General features: G+C 44.0%; 1 protein-coding gene across 2 annotated transcripts in view; it reads right to left on the reverse strand.

Annotated features, from left to right (window-relative positions):
• Positions 1–18,500, reverse strand: part of Adarb2 (adenosine deaminase RNA specific B2 (inactive)) — a 621,224-nt gene that overhangs the window by 23,838 nt on the left and 578,886 nt on the right. For both annotated transcript variants that reach the window (XM_008841353.1, XM_008841352.1), the window contains exon 7: positions 12,863–13,031. In XM_008841353.1, the coding sequence (XP_008839575.1) occupies positions 12,863–13,031 (169 nt within the window). The remainder of the gene's footprint in view (positions 1–12,862; positions 13,032–18,500) is intronic.

Below are 18,500 nucleotides of genomic sequence, written 5' to 3' on the forward strand. Positions count from 1 at the left end.
ACCTGTGGGCTCAGAGACCCTGGGATGGAGCCAGCAGGTCTATTTTAACAAGTCCTTCAGATGATTTCAATACTACTGGAGTTTGAGATCTGCTTCCATTGGAATATGGTCGCTACAGCACTGCCTGCTTCCCAAGGCATTTGAAGACTACAGGAGATCGATTTCCCATCCAACTGGTGTTGATACCTGTTTCCCTCCACACTTTCCCCTCAGTGTCACACCGCTGACAATTTTATAGACAGGTAATAATACTAAGCCAGAGTCACTTGGTCATCTAATTTCCGGTTGGTTCGTAATCTTCCATTGATTTTTCTATATAAAAGAGGAGAGTGAAAACTCTTCAAATCAATATTACTTGTAGGAACTCTTTCCGTGGCTATACTCCCAATAAAATGCCAGGACACATGTATAAGGATATGGTATCATATTGGTAAATGCAAAGTGAATAAACAAGACAAAACAAATGGCTGGAAATTATCTAGTTGCCTCTTACTAAAGAACTGATTGAATCATGGTATATTCATGGAAAGAAGACATAAATGATTTTCCTCCTACTTGTGGAACATGCCACCAAGTCCCTGACAAGGGTTCCCCTGGAATGTACCCCCCTCCCGGCTTCTTCTATACAAGGTCACATCCTACTGATCACCTGATCAATGCTTTCCCCTGTCCTTAGGACACTCAGGACGGTCTTAGGTCATGTTTGGCTCCCTCTCTTGTTTTCACATTCATGGCATCTCTTGTTGGTTAGTCACTTTTGTTTATAGAACCAGGCTTCTTGGCCTTCTGCTGTCTCTGCACCTCTGGGCAGAGTCCTGGAGATAGGCTGCCAGCTGTGTCTCGGGTAGCGCTAATCTGACTGTTCTGTCCACCTCAGTGGGCGGTTGCAGCTGTAATGGGCCGGCAGATACCACACTGTCTTTGACTTGTTTTGCTTTTATATTTGTTAAGTATCACCTGTTGATGTTTGCTTCATCTTGAGATATCATATAAAACTCACTCAAAAGCTGTCATAAAAATCACTAGACTTCTATGTGAAAGAAGAGGTAAGAAAAGGCTTATAAACTGAGTAGGATGGTGCATGACTGTACTCCCAATGTTCTGGGATGTTGAGGCAGGAATCATGAGTTCAAAGCTAGCTGGGCTACATAACAAGTTTCAGGCCAGTTTAGGATATATAGAAAGACCCTGTCTCAAACACATGGAGGCTCAGGCTGTAGCTTAGTGGTAGAGCATTTGTTTTGTGTGCATAAGGTCCTCAGTTCTATCCCCAGTACTGCCAAAATGCCCTACAAAACTCTGAGAGGAGAAAAAGGGACAACCTCCTCATTTGATGCATATGGAGTTTATAATACCCCACAGATAAGGCATCTGCTAATCAAGAAGGAAGGAAGCCAGAGCTTCTTTTCTATGTGGGTGCAGAGAGGAGGAGGGAGGCCAACTTTGATGGCTGCTGGTGCAGCAGGTCTTTCCTGAGAAGGTAAGCTTGCTCCTCACAGTTAGAATCTTAAGTTTAGGAGTTAAGACACCATCTCATTCTCCAGATACCATTTTCTACCGTTCATCTTTTTAATGGAGAAAGTTCTAATCCATTTATTTAAAGACACATTGTGATCAATAATCAGGCCCAGGTACTTAAAATTGAAGCCATATCTAAAGGAACATTAGTTCCAGAAGATTTACATTTGCATATGCCACTCAACTTCTGCTGTGTAGAGACAAAAGTAGAAAATACTGCTTTGGTTCTCACCACCCTTAGGGAGCTTTGGCTTCTGTCCATGGTAGACTGCTTGGAGCATGAACACAGGATAAGTTACATCCTCTGTCACCTGTTCTTACTTTACCACGGGACAGGTTGGTTGGTGGTGCACTACTCAACGTTATGGTTTTGAAGGCCAGTTTTCACTGATGAGGTGAAATAATCCATTTTTCATAGAGTCATTCGGTCTTTAAAGGTGCCATTAGAGGTGGAATATTAAAGAAATACACTTCACTGTGAGTTTTATTTGGTTTGTGGTTTTCCAAAGAGTTAAGCCAAATGAGTAATTTCTCTCATGATATTGTACTAGTTTTCTAAAACTTTTGTAGCACATAAACACAAGCAGTGTGAATATAGAAATACATTTTCTTATGATTCTGGAGATCAAAAGGCTGAAATCAAGTTGTCAGCCTGCCTGGCCAGGCTTCTCTTGGAGGCTCTGGAGAGGATGCTTCTGGGGGATGCTGGTAATCCTTGGTGCTCTTGGCTGGAGTCCCCATCACTCCAACCTCTGCCTCTGCCATCACAAAACCTTCTCTCAGGTATGTGTCCTCATGTGCCTGTCTCCAAACTTTCCTCCCTTCGCAAGGACACATGTGATTGCACTTAGAGGCCATCTGAATAAGGTACACACCATCATTAACTTAAACCTGCCATATGAGGTTGCAGGCACAGCTTCTAGGGACACATGGACTTATCATTGTTAAGGGTACCATTCAGCAGGTGACAATGCAGGTGATTCCATCTTGTCCCTTCTTTATGAGATTTTATTCTTCACCCTTGACCACCGGTGAGCTGTATCATAACTCCACTGTGAGGAGTCATGCCCTACATAGGAATTCTGAGATTTAGGAAGAAGCTTTTGTACATTTTTCTAAGTAGCCATGACCTGGAAATGTCACAGACACTTAGCAACAGGGAACGAGCCAGTAGATGGCATAACTATTGGAGGTAACATGCCCACATTAAACTGCTTGTTATTTTAACAATGAGCCATGGTCTCAGTGTTGCTTGTGAGCCAGTTGGGGCATACAACTGAACCCTAACAACAGGAAAAAAAAGTAAGTTAAAAAAAGATGGTGCTAGAGAGACAGTTTGGTGTTCAAGAGCACTGTCTGCTCTGCTCTTACAGAAGACCTGGGTTCTGTTCCTGGCACCCACATGGTGGCTAACAACCATCTGTAACTCCAGTTCCAGGGGATCTGATACCCTCTTCTGGCCTCCATAGGCACTGCATGCATGTGGCACACTTACATACATGCAGACAAAACATTCATACATATAACATGAAGATAAATAAATAGAACACTTTCAAATCTAGTAATAAAAATATTAAGAGGAATATAGCAACAGCTGGTTGCAGTTTTCTGTCGTAGTTGGGGCACTGGCCACTATCTCTGAACTTTGGTCCTCTGCAAGACAAACAAGCGCTCTTAACTGCTCAGCCATCTCTCCAGCCCCATGGGACTACATTCTTAATGGAGTCTTAGTATGTTTTTGGTTCTACTGAGGCGTTTATTATTGAGTCCATGTGACAGTTGGGGACATGCGTGGAGGTGAGCAGATGCTTGAGCACATGAGAGATACCAGTCCCCAGCTCCTTGCTAGGGAGTAGTGTAAACTTGAGCCAATTGCACACATTTCTCTGAGCCTCACTCTAGAATCTGTAAATGAGATTAACAACAGCATTGATAGCGCAGCCTCTGTCTCGTGACTCCCAAGTCACCTGGCATACAGGGTCCATTTAGAGAATTTGAAAACACTATATAGATTGGCAGTGAGGCTGGGGCCTCTTCTGTGCTCACTAATGTCTGGGTCATAAGTTTCTGGATCTAGGTGCCCTCTACCATGGACTGTTGTATCTTCCAAGCTTTGAGATGCCTGCTACCCACCTAAGGTATCCACAGAGGAAGACTAGGAAGTCTTGAAGACTGCCCCACTGTATGGCTATGATTTGTCATGTCAGGGGCAGTAGCCTACCCCCAGCCAGAGCTGATCCAGTCATTTACATCCTCTCCTCTGGGGCAAGGGGATTTCTCTCTTGCTTTTCTTTATATAATCATTCTGATCATTATCATTGACCAGTAGAGGAAACCCTTCCACCCCTTCAGGACCTGTGATTCTCCTGGAGAAGGACTCACTATTCATTTTATTTATTTGTATATGTGTACCTGCATGCGTGAATGTGTGTGTTTGCAAGCTCATGTGCTGCAGTGAGTGTGTGGAGGTCAGAGGGCAACTTGTGGAAGTTGGTTCTCTCCCTTCTACCATGTGGGATGGAATTCCGGTTGTCAGACTTGCTGGCAGGTGCCTTTACTCACTGAGTCATCTCACTGGCCCAGGAGAAGGAGGCTCTAGATCAATGTATTTTCCTGTTAGAAAGGCTTTCCTTTCCCAAATCGCAAATTAAGTCACGAGCTGCACTCTAGACCTCTCCATTCCTACTGAACTGGTCTTGGGTGACCTTGCAGCACACCTTCCATCTTTTAAAGATCCCATTAGCTCTCACATGGTTACATAATCATCAGGTCAGCATGCACCCTCCAAGCCTCTAAGATGTGCAGACACTGTTCTAAGAGCCTTGGAAGAGTGCATGGCTCTCGCCCTCTAGAAGGGCATGATCGATCAAGGAACCAAGACATAAACAGTCAACTGAAGAGAGGATTCTGGTCAGGTGAAGATGGTTTACAAGCACCTGATGAGTGACCAGTTGCTAGCATCCTGATAGAGAGGCAGGACGAGGGTCCTTGCCTTGTGATAGGTAGGTCATGAGTGATCACATGGAGATATGTGGAGCTGTGGCCAAGACTATTTGAGATGTAGCAGGGGATATGGCTCAATGACACTGCCAGGATTTTTACGAGTGGTGAATAAAAAGTACAATGGATGGAGGGTCGTGGATAAGAGTCCTTCCTCCTGACACGAGGACTGTCTTATGATGGAGAGAAATTCATTCATTAAATGCTTCCTAGAGGAATGTTAATGTCTCATGAAAAAGAAGATGACATGGGTCAGCAAGGGGATTGATCTTCCAATGAGGTCCTCATCCCTTGATAAGGAATTGGGACCATCAGGGGTGTTCTATAGCTAAGGTCACTGCTGTTTACCCTGGTCACTGCTCATTCATATGTTCATGCAGACTGAAGATGACTTTCAGTGAAAGTCCAAAATCCCTGGACAGACAGAAGGAAGAATGCTTTAGAACATTAGCTGATATGTAACTAAAGGTGAGAAAGGTTTTCTGTGCACTGTTATTTTATGGTTCCTGATAAGCACTATAAAATTTCAAGCTTTCTGTAACGTGTTTTCATGTAAACCAATCTTACCACTGACATTGTAAAATGAAATAGTTATTCATAAAATTCTGCACCCAGAAGAATATTTGTTGTTACCTAGGATTGCTGTTACCTAGGTGTTATTGATCCCAAAGAGGGATGCTGTGTGTTACTTTGATCTGCAGGTAGGAAATAATATAGCTGTGCTGATTGTTGGGATCCTTGGATACTACAGGCTCCAGTCTGTTCTTTCCTTTGATATCAAAGGGCATTTTTAAAGAGAATCACAGATTTTTCTAGTGGATAAGTCCTCCACCTTAATTAAAAACACCATTTTATTAATTTATTTTCATCAGAACACATAAAAGTCAGACGAAATAAGGGCTGAGAAAATGTCAGCTAGACTTATTTGTCTCAGTGTTCAAACAGAACTGCATTTATTAAGAGGTATTGTTAAATTACTAAATACATAGACCTGGGTTCCAAGCATCATTTGGGATAAGGCTTTTATTTTTTAGAAGAAAAACCAATGGGTTTAGTTGACATTAAACACCTCCCTAAAATCTGTGGGCAACACAGAACACCTTTTAGATTTAGAGGTAATAGTATGATCCTTTAAAATGTTAATTTCCAGGGCTGGGTAGATGGCTTAGTTGGTAAAGTGCTTGCTGTGCATGCATGAAGACCTGATTTCAGATCTCTGGCACTCACATAAAAAGCAAGTCAGAGTGGCACATGTCTGTAATTCTAGTGCTGCAGAGGCAGAAACAGGTGGTTCTCTGGAGTTCACTGGCTACCCACTCTGGATGACTTGGTGAGCTTTAGGTTCAGTGAAAGTCCCTGTCTTGAAAATTAAGGTGGAGAGTGATTGAAGAAGACACACCGTACACACAATAAAATGCTGGTTTCTACCTCATACTCTATCACATTGTACTTATTTCTGTTTTATAACTTGGATGTTCTGACAACAGAAGAGGTTTCATTCATTTGTTGAGCCAGTAAATAGTCATTGGCCACTGACCCTATGCACATCACTTTGCAGCATGTGAGAGGCATCATAATCAACCAGATGCAATAGTGTAAGACTCAGAACCAAGACCCTTCTCTTCCCCTTGAAGCTCCCCATGGTGAGTAGAATGTTTTTACAGCAGGTCTCAGTAGTGGCCCCACTAACCAAGGAGTTGGTTCCTGAAACTGGTCGTCATGGAGCCAAGGCCAGTCCTCTGAATCTTGGCCAGCACGCCACTGCAACTAGATGTGCCTTCCCTTGGTCCTGCAGGGTTTACTGAGAGCAGCAGACTCTCTCATGAGGGCAAGGATGGCACATACAAACACATTCTTCCCAGAGTCTGGTTTTTTTTTTGCCTTATGTTGTCTGAGCCTACAGTCACCTCTACTGCTTTAACACTAGGTAGGTCTCTGAATCCACATTTGTATTAATTCCTCAGTAGATTTAGAGTCATCTCAAATAGGAATATGGTAGGTAGGGGTATGGTAACTTTAGGGTAGGGATTCAGCTGTCTGCCACTCCATGGCAACCCCTAATAAATTCATTTTATTCACCAGGAGGAGCTTGGATGACTCATTCTTTTAGCTGTCAGTGCTGTCCCTTTGGGGACAGATGTTAACCTTACATCTTCCCAGAAAAAGTCACGGCATGTCAGCAACAAGGACAAACGTGGGCAAATGTCTAACAGTCCTGGCTAGTGTTTCCCAGTTTACCCATTGCTACAAACCCCTTTCAGCTCAGCAAAGCAGCACAGGAGCTGTAAGGGGATCTAGGGATCTAGCAGCTGAATGCCCTGTTGTAGCTCTCAGTCTCTCACTGATTCCTTCTGCAGCTTTTCCCATCTGCCTCTGCTTTTCTCAGAAACACCCACAGTGACAATTATTTGCAGGTAGTGGTTGTGTTGGACAAGGGATGTATTACGTAGACTAAGACATGTTGGAGTTGGGGAGTTGGCTCAGTTGGCAAAGTATTAGCTGAACAAGCATAAGGACCCGAGTCTGGATCTCCAACTCAAAAAAAAAAAAGGTCAGGTGTAGTGGAATGCACCTATAACCACCATACTGGGAGAGGCACAGACAGAAGGGTCTTTGGGCTTCCTGGCCATTCAATTGAGCTGAATTGGTGAGTTCCAGGCTCAGTGAGAGGCCCTCTCTTTAGAATGCAAGGGGGAGACTATATCTGATGTTGACCTTTGACTTCCACATGCAAGTGCATACACATGCACATACATGAACAGAGAGAGAGAGAGAGAGAGAGAGAGAGAGAGAGAGAGAGAGAGAGAGAGAGACACCTAGTTACTCTCCACAAGGTGCTTAGAGTTTGGAGAAGGGGGATAAAGGTCAAGGAGGAACTAAGCTTCCTCAAGACAGACAATAGATGTATAGCTGACCTCACCTCTGTTTTTTTCTAGACTCTGACTACTTTTGCTGATCTTCTGATGTGCTGGTAGCAATTGGGTGCCCCTACCCCAACAAAGCACCACAAGGTTTGCAGTTGTAGCTTATACCAGCTCCCATGTTGTAAATATAACAACTTGGGAAATTTTGAATTACCAGTGTGAGGTCACAGGGCACAGGCCTGGAAGGAGATAAAGCGGTTTTGACAGCAGCACATCATTTTGTAAAGAAATTTGTAGCATTCCCCTGTGTGGATATAGTGGGCATAAGTCATTTTAAGAACACACATGTAGTCAGAAAATTTTGAAGTGAATTTTGAGTGTATCTTACCTTTATCTTAAAATAACTTAGCTGTTAGTTTGCATAGTGTAATAATGACTGTATTTAACAGGTGACTTTCAAAATTGCTTGAGAATTTAATAATCACCTCCTATGAACCTAGATGATTGCAGCATGCTGTGATACTGGGTATGGTGTATCACAGGTTGTAAGTTATAAAGCCAAGTGTGTCTTGGTGTTATATCAATTATGACTCCTGTGCCTTTGTGTCCTCAGAGTCTCACTCTCCAAAGAGTCCTGTCAATAATTCACTGTGTTAGAATGTCTCATCTGTATTTGTATATGAAGGCCCTTTATTTTGAACATTATTTAAGCCCTAGGTTGAATTTTTGTTTTTGTACAGGATAGAAAACAGATGAACACATATTATCAGATGGTCTCTGTGAAGCTTTTGTACAAATAATGCACGCTACAGATGCTTATGGTCTTGAATCATTAGCATAACATATGTTCCTGCTCCAAAATGGCAAATGTGCCTCTGTTCTGAAATAGCTTGTGCCTCAGCACACATGCTTCTCTCTTACTCTCAGGGTCTGGCTGTGGCAGATGTACAAAGACTTCCACGCCAATTCGACGCCGATTGCTCTTGCCTGACCCAGACAGAACTGTTTAGAGTGAGTGCATTATTTTTGTCACTATTGTGGCCACCATTGTTCTTTCCTCATCATCATTACCAATAAGCACTGTTTATCAAGAGCCGTCATGTGCATCTCACTGTGACAGACACCATGCAAATCAAATGGCACCAATGATCCCTTGAAGGTCAGAGCGCAGGCACAGAAGCAAACAGCAATGGGCAACACATTCCTGCTGTTTCAGGATGGGAGACAGGGTGCATGATGGGATGGGATTTGAGGATGATGGGGTGGCAGCTGGGCAGGGAATGAGGGCATGTGGGGTGTTGAGAGGGGGTGAGGCTAAGCGGGCATCATTGTGAATCTCAGAAGTTCATTGGCTGAGAAGTGTGTGCAGAGCAGGAGATTGGTAGAGCTAGGGAGAAAGGTGTCGGGGAGAGCAGGATGCAGGGAGAGAAGGAAGGAAAGAAAAAAAGAGACAGAGAGATACAGGTACAGTATAGAGACCGATAAATGTAGACATGAAGAGACAGACAGAAACAGAGAGAGAGAGAGAGAGAGAGAGAGAGAGAGAGAGAGAGAAAGAGATGGGGAGAGGGAGAGGCAGAGAAAAAGACACAGCGGAGAGACAGAAGAAGACAGATGAAGGACAGACAGACAGAGAGACAAAGAGAGAACAGAGACAGAAGATACAGAGAGAGACAGACAGAGAAATGTATAGAGAGACCCAGGGAGACAGACTCAGACAGAGGGAGATGGGGATGGACAAAGCGGGTGAGAGGGAAACGCTAAGCCCTCAGCCGCCTGCTTTCCATCATGCCCTTCTGTCCGTCTGTTTACTTAGTCACTAGATCTGGTGAAGAGGACTCGAGAACTCCAAGTTCAAGGTTAGTCTTGGCTACATAGTGAGTCCCATCCCAGATTGGGTTACACAGGAGAGACAGAAGAAAAGAAGACAGATGAAGACAGAATAGACAGAGAGACAAAGAGAGAACAGAGACAGAAGATACAGAGAGAGACAGACAGAGAAATGTAGAGAGAGACCCAGGGAGACAGACTCAGACAGAGGGAGATGGGGATGGACAAAGCGGGTGAGAGGGAAACGCTAAGCCCTCAGCCGCCTGCTTTCCATCATGCCCTTCTGTCCGTCTGTTTACTTAGTCACTAGATCTGGTGAAGAGGACTCGAGAACTCCAAGTTCAAGGTTAGTCTTGGCTACATAGTGAGTCCCATCCCAGATTGGGTTACACAGCGAGGCTCTCTCGTAAAAACCCAAAGAAACAATAAATAAAGCCAAACCAAAACACTCCCTCCCAAACAAAACAAAAATAAAAAGCCAGAATGGTTCAGAACTATCTCCACGCACATTACTTGACAATCTCTGGAGGGGATGCAACACGGACTTTAATTTTTTTCAAGGAGATTTTATTAAAAAGACAAAAACCTGACTTTTGAGCATTACTATCGATAGACTTGCCAACAACCAATATGAGGCAAGTTTTGAAGCCCCTGTTTAATTTACTGTCTATCGATGTTTAAGATCCCAGAGACAAAATTTCATATCTGTAGCATTAATTTTCTTCATTTTTTTTCTGGGGAGTCAGAGTTAATTTAGAAACCCAATGCTATCTTTGGGTACCAAGAGAATTTCTCAAAGTGAAAATTGCTGCATTTTTTCTTCCACTCCATGAATAGATGACAATATTGTGAGGAGGAATACATTTTCTTCTGAAAGATGAGCTATTTGATGACTATGGGCTGTTATCTTTGATACAGAAATCAGTGCTTTGATTTATTGTCATTAGACTCTCCTTGTTCTGTCAAGCCAGGAGCAATCAAAGGCAGGGTGCACCTGGATGGTGCTATTTTTCCTGTAGCCACTTGGTAATTTCCCACAAGAATTGGAATTACTGTTTCATAGGCTGGTGTTGTCTCTGCCCTGTAGCCCAGAAGACTCACAGAGCAGGAGTAGAGGAGGAAATCTGGAAGCTTTCCTCAAACTACCTGGGACCTGGGATGCTGAGCCCTGGGGGTGGGGTGAGATGCTGTACTTTCCTGCATCTTATGATGTCCCCACTTTGAGATGCAAGCAGACCTTAATTCAGCCCTGTGGCTTTGTACACCCTTCTCCAGAGAGAAGGCAGCAGCAGGACAGTTCTTCAGGCTAGAATACATACATAGGTTCATTGACTCGGCCCCGTGTGCAAACATATTTGTTGAACATACAAGGCACTCCCAGTATTGTGTAGATACTGGGAACACAGCCTGTGCCTCCTGGGGCTTTGATCTACTGGGGAGCCCCTTAGGATTATGGGTGCAGCTTTGTTTACCCTTACCTTACACTCCCTAGATCCTATAGTGTGGCAGGAATCTGAGGGCCTCATGGGCACACTATGCTCCCTGACTTAGATGACATGCTTGACTTCCCTTGGGTTCTTGGCCTATATTTTTCCTCTGGCCTCCTTCCTTCTCCATTCATGGTGTTAGGGACTCTGCTGGATAGCTTTGGTGTCAACTTGACTCACCTGGGTTGAGGGACCCTCAATTGGGGAATTGCCTTCATTGGACTGGCCTGTGGCCACATCCATGGGGCATCTTCTTGATTGTTGAGTCGTGGGAGGGCCCAGCCCACTGTGGGTGGTGCCACCCCTGGGCATGTGGGCCTGTGTTGTATAAGTAAGCAGGCTGAGCAGGGGTCAGGAGAGCAAGCCTCCATAGCCTGTGCTCCAGCTCCTGCCTCAGGTTCCTGCCCTGAGTTCCTACCTTGGGCACCCGGATGAACTGTGACCCAGGAGATATAAGATAAATAAACCTTTCCTCCCCAAGTTGGTAGTGGTCAAAGTGTTTTGTCACAGCAATGAAGAAACAAACTAGGATGGGGACTAAAGTTTTCCTTTCTGGACTAGTTGCATCTGCAGACACAACCACTGAGGGAATCTGAGAGGCAGCAGTGCTGGAATTCGGGGATGTGGACTTACTTAGAGACCATGTCAGCAGAGAATGCTCTGTTTTTTCCCACTTAGGTTGTAAACTAGAGATCAATACATTTATCAAGTTTTTGCAAAGAGCTTCCAATTCACTTTTTAAAAGGATTTCATTAACTAATTAATTAATTTATATGTGCGTGCTTGAATGCATGACTGTGATGGGCAAGTGTGTGTGTGTGTGTGTGTGTGTGTGTGTGTGTGTGTGTGTGTGTGTGCTCCTACAGAGGCCAGAAGAGGGCATCAGACCCCTCAAAGCTATAGTTGCATGGGTGCTGGAATCAGAACTTGAGTCCTCACGACTGCACAGCAAGCACTCTTAACTGTCGAGCCATCTCTCCAGTCCTGTAACCATCTTGGGCTGTGGTTGGGGTAGCTTGGTTGTGGATGGCTCTTTTAGGCAAATTCAAGCTGCTCTGACCTTTCCCCTCAAAGCACGCCCTGTAGCTATTTCCCAAACCAAGTTTATGGAAATGTTCCATCAGTGGGCAGCATCTCTGGGGCATTGGAACTGAGGTGGGCAGGGGCAAGGATTGGATCTTGGCTACCGGAGTGAAGTTGAGGGAACCAGGCAGCTCACAACCAATGGGGGCTCTCTCAACTAACCAGCACTCTGTGAAGTAGGTGGGGACACCCTTTCTGCAAGTTCCTTCACCTTCTCCTTGATGCCAAAGCCACTCCTCTGGGAGAACAGCATGCGTTTCTGTGTTGCGTTTAGTGCAACGTAAAAGGCTTGGGCGGGAAAAGTTCTCTTTGCTTCTCAATCAGTTCTGTGGCCCGCCCCGGTAACAATACCATTCAGAAATGACAGGTCTAATTCTGTTTTGTCTCATATAAAAATCATTTATAAAAATTGTTTATTTCTATCTATGTTGCAACAAGTGAAATTAATGCTCAAGTCAGAGGTTCTTAATACTTGTAAGGGGAACTTGAAATTGCTGGGTGTGTGCTTTCTCAAGGTACTCCTGCTTCAAGTACGTGGAGTGAAGACTATGGATTGACAAGAGCTGGGGAAATGGCTTAGTCAGTGAAGTTCTTGCTGCCCGAGGATAAGGACTTGAATTTGACCCCCCAGGACTCACATAAAAAGCTGGATATGACTGGCAGTGTGTGCCTGTAATCCTACCGCTGGGGAAGCAGAGACAAACAAATTCCTGGGGCTGGCCAGAGAGTCCAGCCCAGTCAATGAGCTCCAGGTTCAGTGAGAGACTGTCTCAAAAATAAGGTGGGTAAAGACTGAGGGAGACACTGGTCATCAAGTTCTGGCCCCCATATGCCCACATTCACATTCACACACACACACACATACACACACACACGCACGCACGCACGCACGCACGCACGCATGCACGTGCATATGAATGTGGATTGGTATTAAAGAGGCGAGGCCTAAGATACATGTTGACATGCAGTGTTTCTCTGACCTCACTCAGCACTGGGACTTTTGGTTGGAGCCTACTGTTTTGCTGTCCCCGTTGGGGACCATAGCTGATTTTGGAGGAGGACAACTGACTGGGCTCTTACCTGGCAATCTTGTCTGTGCAGGACATGGTGACTAGCTGCTCCCCCAGCAGGATGCCGTCCCATGTCTGGACTGCACTGGGGCCCCGGACGGGGACTGTCCCCTCCCCAGATTCAATCTTGGTGCGCAGATGTCCTCTGAACTTCCTGACGATGTGTTTGGTGCTGTTCACTAGAAGAGAAGAAGTCGTGGTGAGAGGTGGCAGGGACACTTTTCCAGAGATGGAAGGGTTTGTGGAGGAGGAGGAAGGAAATGTGGCAGAGACTGAGGCTAAGTGCCTTGGCAGGGACTGGGCACAGGGGGCAGATTTGGTGAAAGCCAGGGGAGGCAACCTCATTTCACCAGTGGCATGGTTAAGAGCTGGACTCTAGATCTTAGCTTACTGTTGGCCAACTGTCTTGTGACAGGCAGAGAGCCAACACCTCAGAGACTTTATGGGGCCTCACTAGCTCTGTTTACTCCTGCCACTGAGGCACAAAAGCAGCATTGGGTGATATGCAACAAACGAGGCTAACACTTGATTTATAGATGTCAAAATTAGATTGGATAGTTTTTATGAATTGTGAAGTATAGTCAGCCCCACCACACCTACAGGTTCAGCCAACCAAGGCTCAAAAATATTTGGTTAAAAAATAAGTTCGTCTTTGACACATATCCACCTACATACACTACACTGCATAACCCACAGTTATTTGGTTGAACTAGTATGAAGAAGAGCACCTTACATTTATCTTAAAAAAAATCTGTATATTAAGTCTGGACCACACTGTACTAGAGAAATGGCTAACTGCTTTGCATATAAATTATATGTACAGCAACATGAATGATTATGAAGTGCTTTGAATGAAAATGTCCCCCATAGGCTCCAAGTATTTGGACATTTTGTCCCCAGATGATGGCGCTGTTTTAGGAGGTCTTAGGTGTGGCCATGCTGGAGGAAGCACATTACTGAGGGTGGGCTTACAGAGTTCTTAAGCCTTGCGGGGTACTGAGTCTCTTGAGTCGCTCTCTTGCTTCCTGTGCCTGCTTGAATATATGAGAGCTCAGCTTCTGCTCCTCCTCCAGACACCTCTACCACCATGCCTCCCAGCCATGATGGACTGACTTTGGAACCGTAAGCTAAATAAACTCTTCCTTTTATAAGTTCCCTTGGTCATGGTACTTTAGTACCAGAGGTTATCTTTGGGGATGAGAGGCGTCTTCAGAGCTTGGAGACTGTAACTTTTGAGGGGTTCCAGACAGTTTTTTCACTCAAGTAGATACTTGATGAGCTTGTCCTTGTGCCATCCACGGAAGGAAGAACCAAGGTGAGAAATGGAGCTTGGATGCATGCAGTAAGCAAATCTATCTCTCTCCAGGTGGAGTGAGACTCTCTCCACATAGCCTTACGCGGTACTGGAAACTGGATGATGCTGAGATGGTACTGAAATTGATGGTGACCTGAAGGTATTAATGGTGATGGTAGGGGTGATGTGGTGATGGGGGTGATGGTTGTGGACATGGTAGTAGTGATGATAATGGTGAAGATCGTAATGATGATGGTGGAGACGGTGATGGGGCTGGCGGTGATGACTATTATGATGGAAAAGAGTGATGATGACAACGTTGAACATAATAACACAGATCACGTGACTAAAATACTTGAGGAAATGCATTTAAAGGTGAATTTTTACAGAATTCAGATGGGGTCTTTCTAATATTAACTTTCTGGGGCAGATAGCATTGGGAGTAGAAGAGCCAGCACTCCTCACGGCATCTCTAATGCTGCTAAGGTAGGGGACCTCACTCTCCCAGTGGGGAGGTAGAGTCTCAGGGACTGTGATGCTTGCTGCCTCTCTAGTTTTGTCAACGATGTTTGTCCTCTCAACATGCCAGCTGTTGTATCACTCTCCAGATCTTGAAATTTGACAATTATACTTTAAAAGCTTTCTAAATTCTTACCATCATTTAAAGTCAAGAGATAAGGAGGCCTGGCATGCAAAATTTCCTAGGAGTTGCTGCAAAGTTTTAGGCTGGATTAATTTCACCTCAAGAGCCAGGTGTGGGAGACACTCTTGAGAGAGTTTACTCCTGCCTTCTCTCCCATGCTCCCTGATGAGCCTGCTCAGTTTCAGGCTGAGTTGGAGAGCTGGGGAACTCCTACAAACCACTTCCTCTGGCGGTTTCTTGGCTAATTGCGAGAGGCAGAAGGGAGCTGAAGATTGCCTCTTCAGTATAACGAAATGCCAACTCAACCAGCAGCTGCAGAAGATTGACTTTAAATAATCTGCAGTGGATTATTGTGTCACGGAGACATGGAATGTTAAAAGTCCTGTCCATAAGTAGTCCTGAGTCTGTCAGAACGCTCTAGCCTAATTCTGATAATCCAGATCATCAGACTCATCACTACTATTTTTTAAACACTTTATTGAGTTTTTGTGCATTTCATATAAAGGATCTTAATCAAATTTAGAACCCCTCCCCCAACCTCATAGCTGCTCCCCCCACTGGATTATATGCATTCTGTCATATATGTTAAATTCTAGCCAGTCAAGCTTTTTTTTTTTTTTTTTGGTCTTTTTGAAACAGGGTCTCCCTGTAGCCCCAGCTGGCCTGGAACTCACTATGTAGACCAGGCTGGCCTTGAACTCACAGAGATCTACCTGCTTCTGCCTCCCAAGTGTTGAGACTACAGGTATGGGCCACCACGCCCGGCTTATCCAGTCAAGCATTTGTACCCTAATGTCCCTCAGTGCAAGTTCATCCATTGGAATCTAATCAGTCTATCTAGAGTCACTCCCTTAAAGAAGTAGAACAGTAGGCAGAGAATACTAATTCATCCCTCAACTCTCACCAGTGAAGCTTCCTCACACAACAGAGTATAATGCACACAAAAGGCCACAACTGGTCAAGTTCTAGAGAACAAGAGATTGCAGAGTGTGCTCCTTTATAGGATTCCTGTATTAACCCTCACCCACCCACGGCTTAGGGACCAGTGTGGAAGACTGGGCAGAAAGATTGTAACAGCCAGGGTCGGTGCACGAACATAAGGAAACAGAGCCTTTCAGGTCACTGGGAACTTGCTCATATGAACTTGCAGCAATGGTGACAGCATGCACAAGACCCATGCTGACTCAATCGGACAGAAGCCCAGCATAGAATGAGGAAAGTGGGTGTCAGGTCCCAACACTAGCCAAGGAACTACTGGCAACTGATTACTGTCGGGTGAGGGAGATTAGATCATTCCTATGCTTATTGATTTAAAATTCTTATGTTTTTAGATTGACAGTAAGGTAAATTAAAGTAGTGGTATCCTTTAGGAAACTGTTCAAGTGGTTATTTAATTTATAGGGGAGACTCAAAAGATACTGAAACATATCAATTAAATAGATCAGCCATATAAGAGGCTGAAGATTTATCTAAAAAGCTGTTCATGGTCACCACAATGCCACAACAAGGAGAGAGAGAGAGAGAGAGAGAGAGAGAGAGAGAGAGAGAGAGTAAAAACCAGAAACAAAACAAAACAAACCTAAACCCCTACAAGATATTAGAAAGAAAGTATTTTTAAGCAGTAAATTAAAAAATTTTCTGGGTGTGGTGGTACGTGTCTTCAATCCCAGCCCTTGGGAGGCAGAGGCAGATAGATTTCTGTGAGATCGAGCCAGCCTGGTCTACAAAGGAAGGTGGGGCCATAGAGAAACCCTGTTTCAAAAACAAATAAACAAACAAAAACTGAACAAACAAAACCAACCAACCAAAAATTTTTATTCAAGCTGTCTTCAATTAGCATATCCTAGAATGTATATCTGTGGAACAGCCCACTTTAATATAATAATAAAATCTACAGTATTTGCCATGAGGTTACACAGGTGATCTTTGCATTATTTTGTGATAAAATATCATGAGGCTATTAAAATTTATTACTCTATAGTACATGACAATGATCCTAAGTAACCTGTTTCTTTAACTGAACAGAAATCTGAAGACAGGCATTTAAGGAATGATGCTTAAACTCCCTGATGTGTTACAGGATTTGGGCTAAAGGTTTTTTTTTTTTTTTTTTTTGGGTCTATTTTGAGACAGGGTTTCCCTGTAGCCCCAGCTGGCTTGGTACTCATTACTTAGACCAGGCTGGTCTCGAACTCACAGAGATCTGCCTGCCTCTGCCTCTTGGCTCAGTTTCTTGACCTACCTACTAAAGCAATGAATGTTACAGGTTCAGAATGAATGCACTAGACACTTAGCATAAATTTGTATACATATGTGATATAATCCTGTTCTTTTTACAGCATCTTGTGGAATACATGTTACAGTATTTAATATGCTAAATTCTTGGAAAAGGTTAGGAAGTACTGAATTTATCAGATTAGTTAATAGTCATATTAGAAAAGAGGGATTTGTAAAGAGGCCGCTAGCGATTTGAGAGGAAGACAGAAGTTGCTCAGCCACGGTGAGGTACCTAGATCCTTACAGTATTCTCTTACATTTAGGATCTCTTACAAAACTTACTATGGGGCTGGAGAGATGGCTCAGCAGTTAAGAACACTGGTTGTTCTTGCGGAAGACCTGGGTTCGAATCCCAGCACCCACAGGGCAGCTAACAATTGTCAGTAACTCCAGTTCCAGGGGATCCGACAGCCTCTTCTGTCCTCTGTGGGCATTGCACAACACGGGCGCACTTACTGATACACAGGCAATACACGCATACACATAAAATAAAATATAAAAAAACCTTTACTATTATTTTAAAATTTTCTTCCAGGGATGTGTTATGTGTTGGGTGTGCTCCCTTGGCCCCATTCCTGCCTATTCTTTTCTTGTGCCTCCTTTGTTTCCCTAAACAAGCTTACTTCTTTCATTTCATGTGTATATACATGATTTTATGTGTCTATCTCCGATTCAGAAACCAGAAATGAGAGAAAGCATGCAGAAAAATGAAAGTATCTCTCATCCTGCATAAAAATTTTCTCCAAATGGATCAAAAGCCTTCTCCAAATGGATAAGACCCGAAACTCTGAAACTGTTAGAAGAAAAAGTAGGGTAAAATACTTCAAGATACAGACATAGGCAAGGACTTTCTGAATAGAACCCCAGTTGCTCACCAGCTATACATCTGACAAATGATCACTATCTAGAATATACAAATAACTGAAAAAAATCTGAATAATAAGAAAACATTTAGGATCTTAGCAGACAGTTCTGGCTTCTAGCTCTGGTGTCCAGAGTCACTAAAGAAAGTAGGGTTGTCTTCTTTGAAGACGGAGGGAGCCTCAACCCTCCACAGTGGGAGGTGCTGTCTTGAAGCCTCTCTAAGACAGTTGTCAGAATCCTACTATGATTTAGGAACACACAGCATTCTCTGGTTGTGTGAGGAAATGTCTTTAAAGCATTCGTCTCCACATTGACAGATCTCAGCTTGTCTAGAACCAGGAGGAAGTCATAGTATTGAGCACTTTTGAGCTTTCTGAATTGAATGAGTGGCTTTGACATACATGAGGTCAGAGACCTTGGTCTGCAGAGGCTGAAGAAACTTTTCCTTCCTGCTGTATTCAGTGCATCACGTTGGATCAGGGGTCCTGCAAAGAGCTTTCCAGATCCTCTGCCATACTGTCCTCTCTTTGTAGACCTCTCCATCGAGCCAGCAAGCAATAAATATCTAAA

The sequence above is a fragment of the Nannospalax galili genome, unplaced genomic scaffold (genome assembly GCF_000622305.1).
Source record: "Nannospalax galili isolate Female #2095 unplaced genomic scaffold, S.galili_v1.0 scaffold399, whole genome shotgun sequence".
Taxonomy (NCBI): domain Eukaryota; kingdom Metazoa; phylum Chordata; class Mammalia; order Rodentia; family Spalacidae; genus Nannospalax; species Nannospalax galili.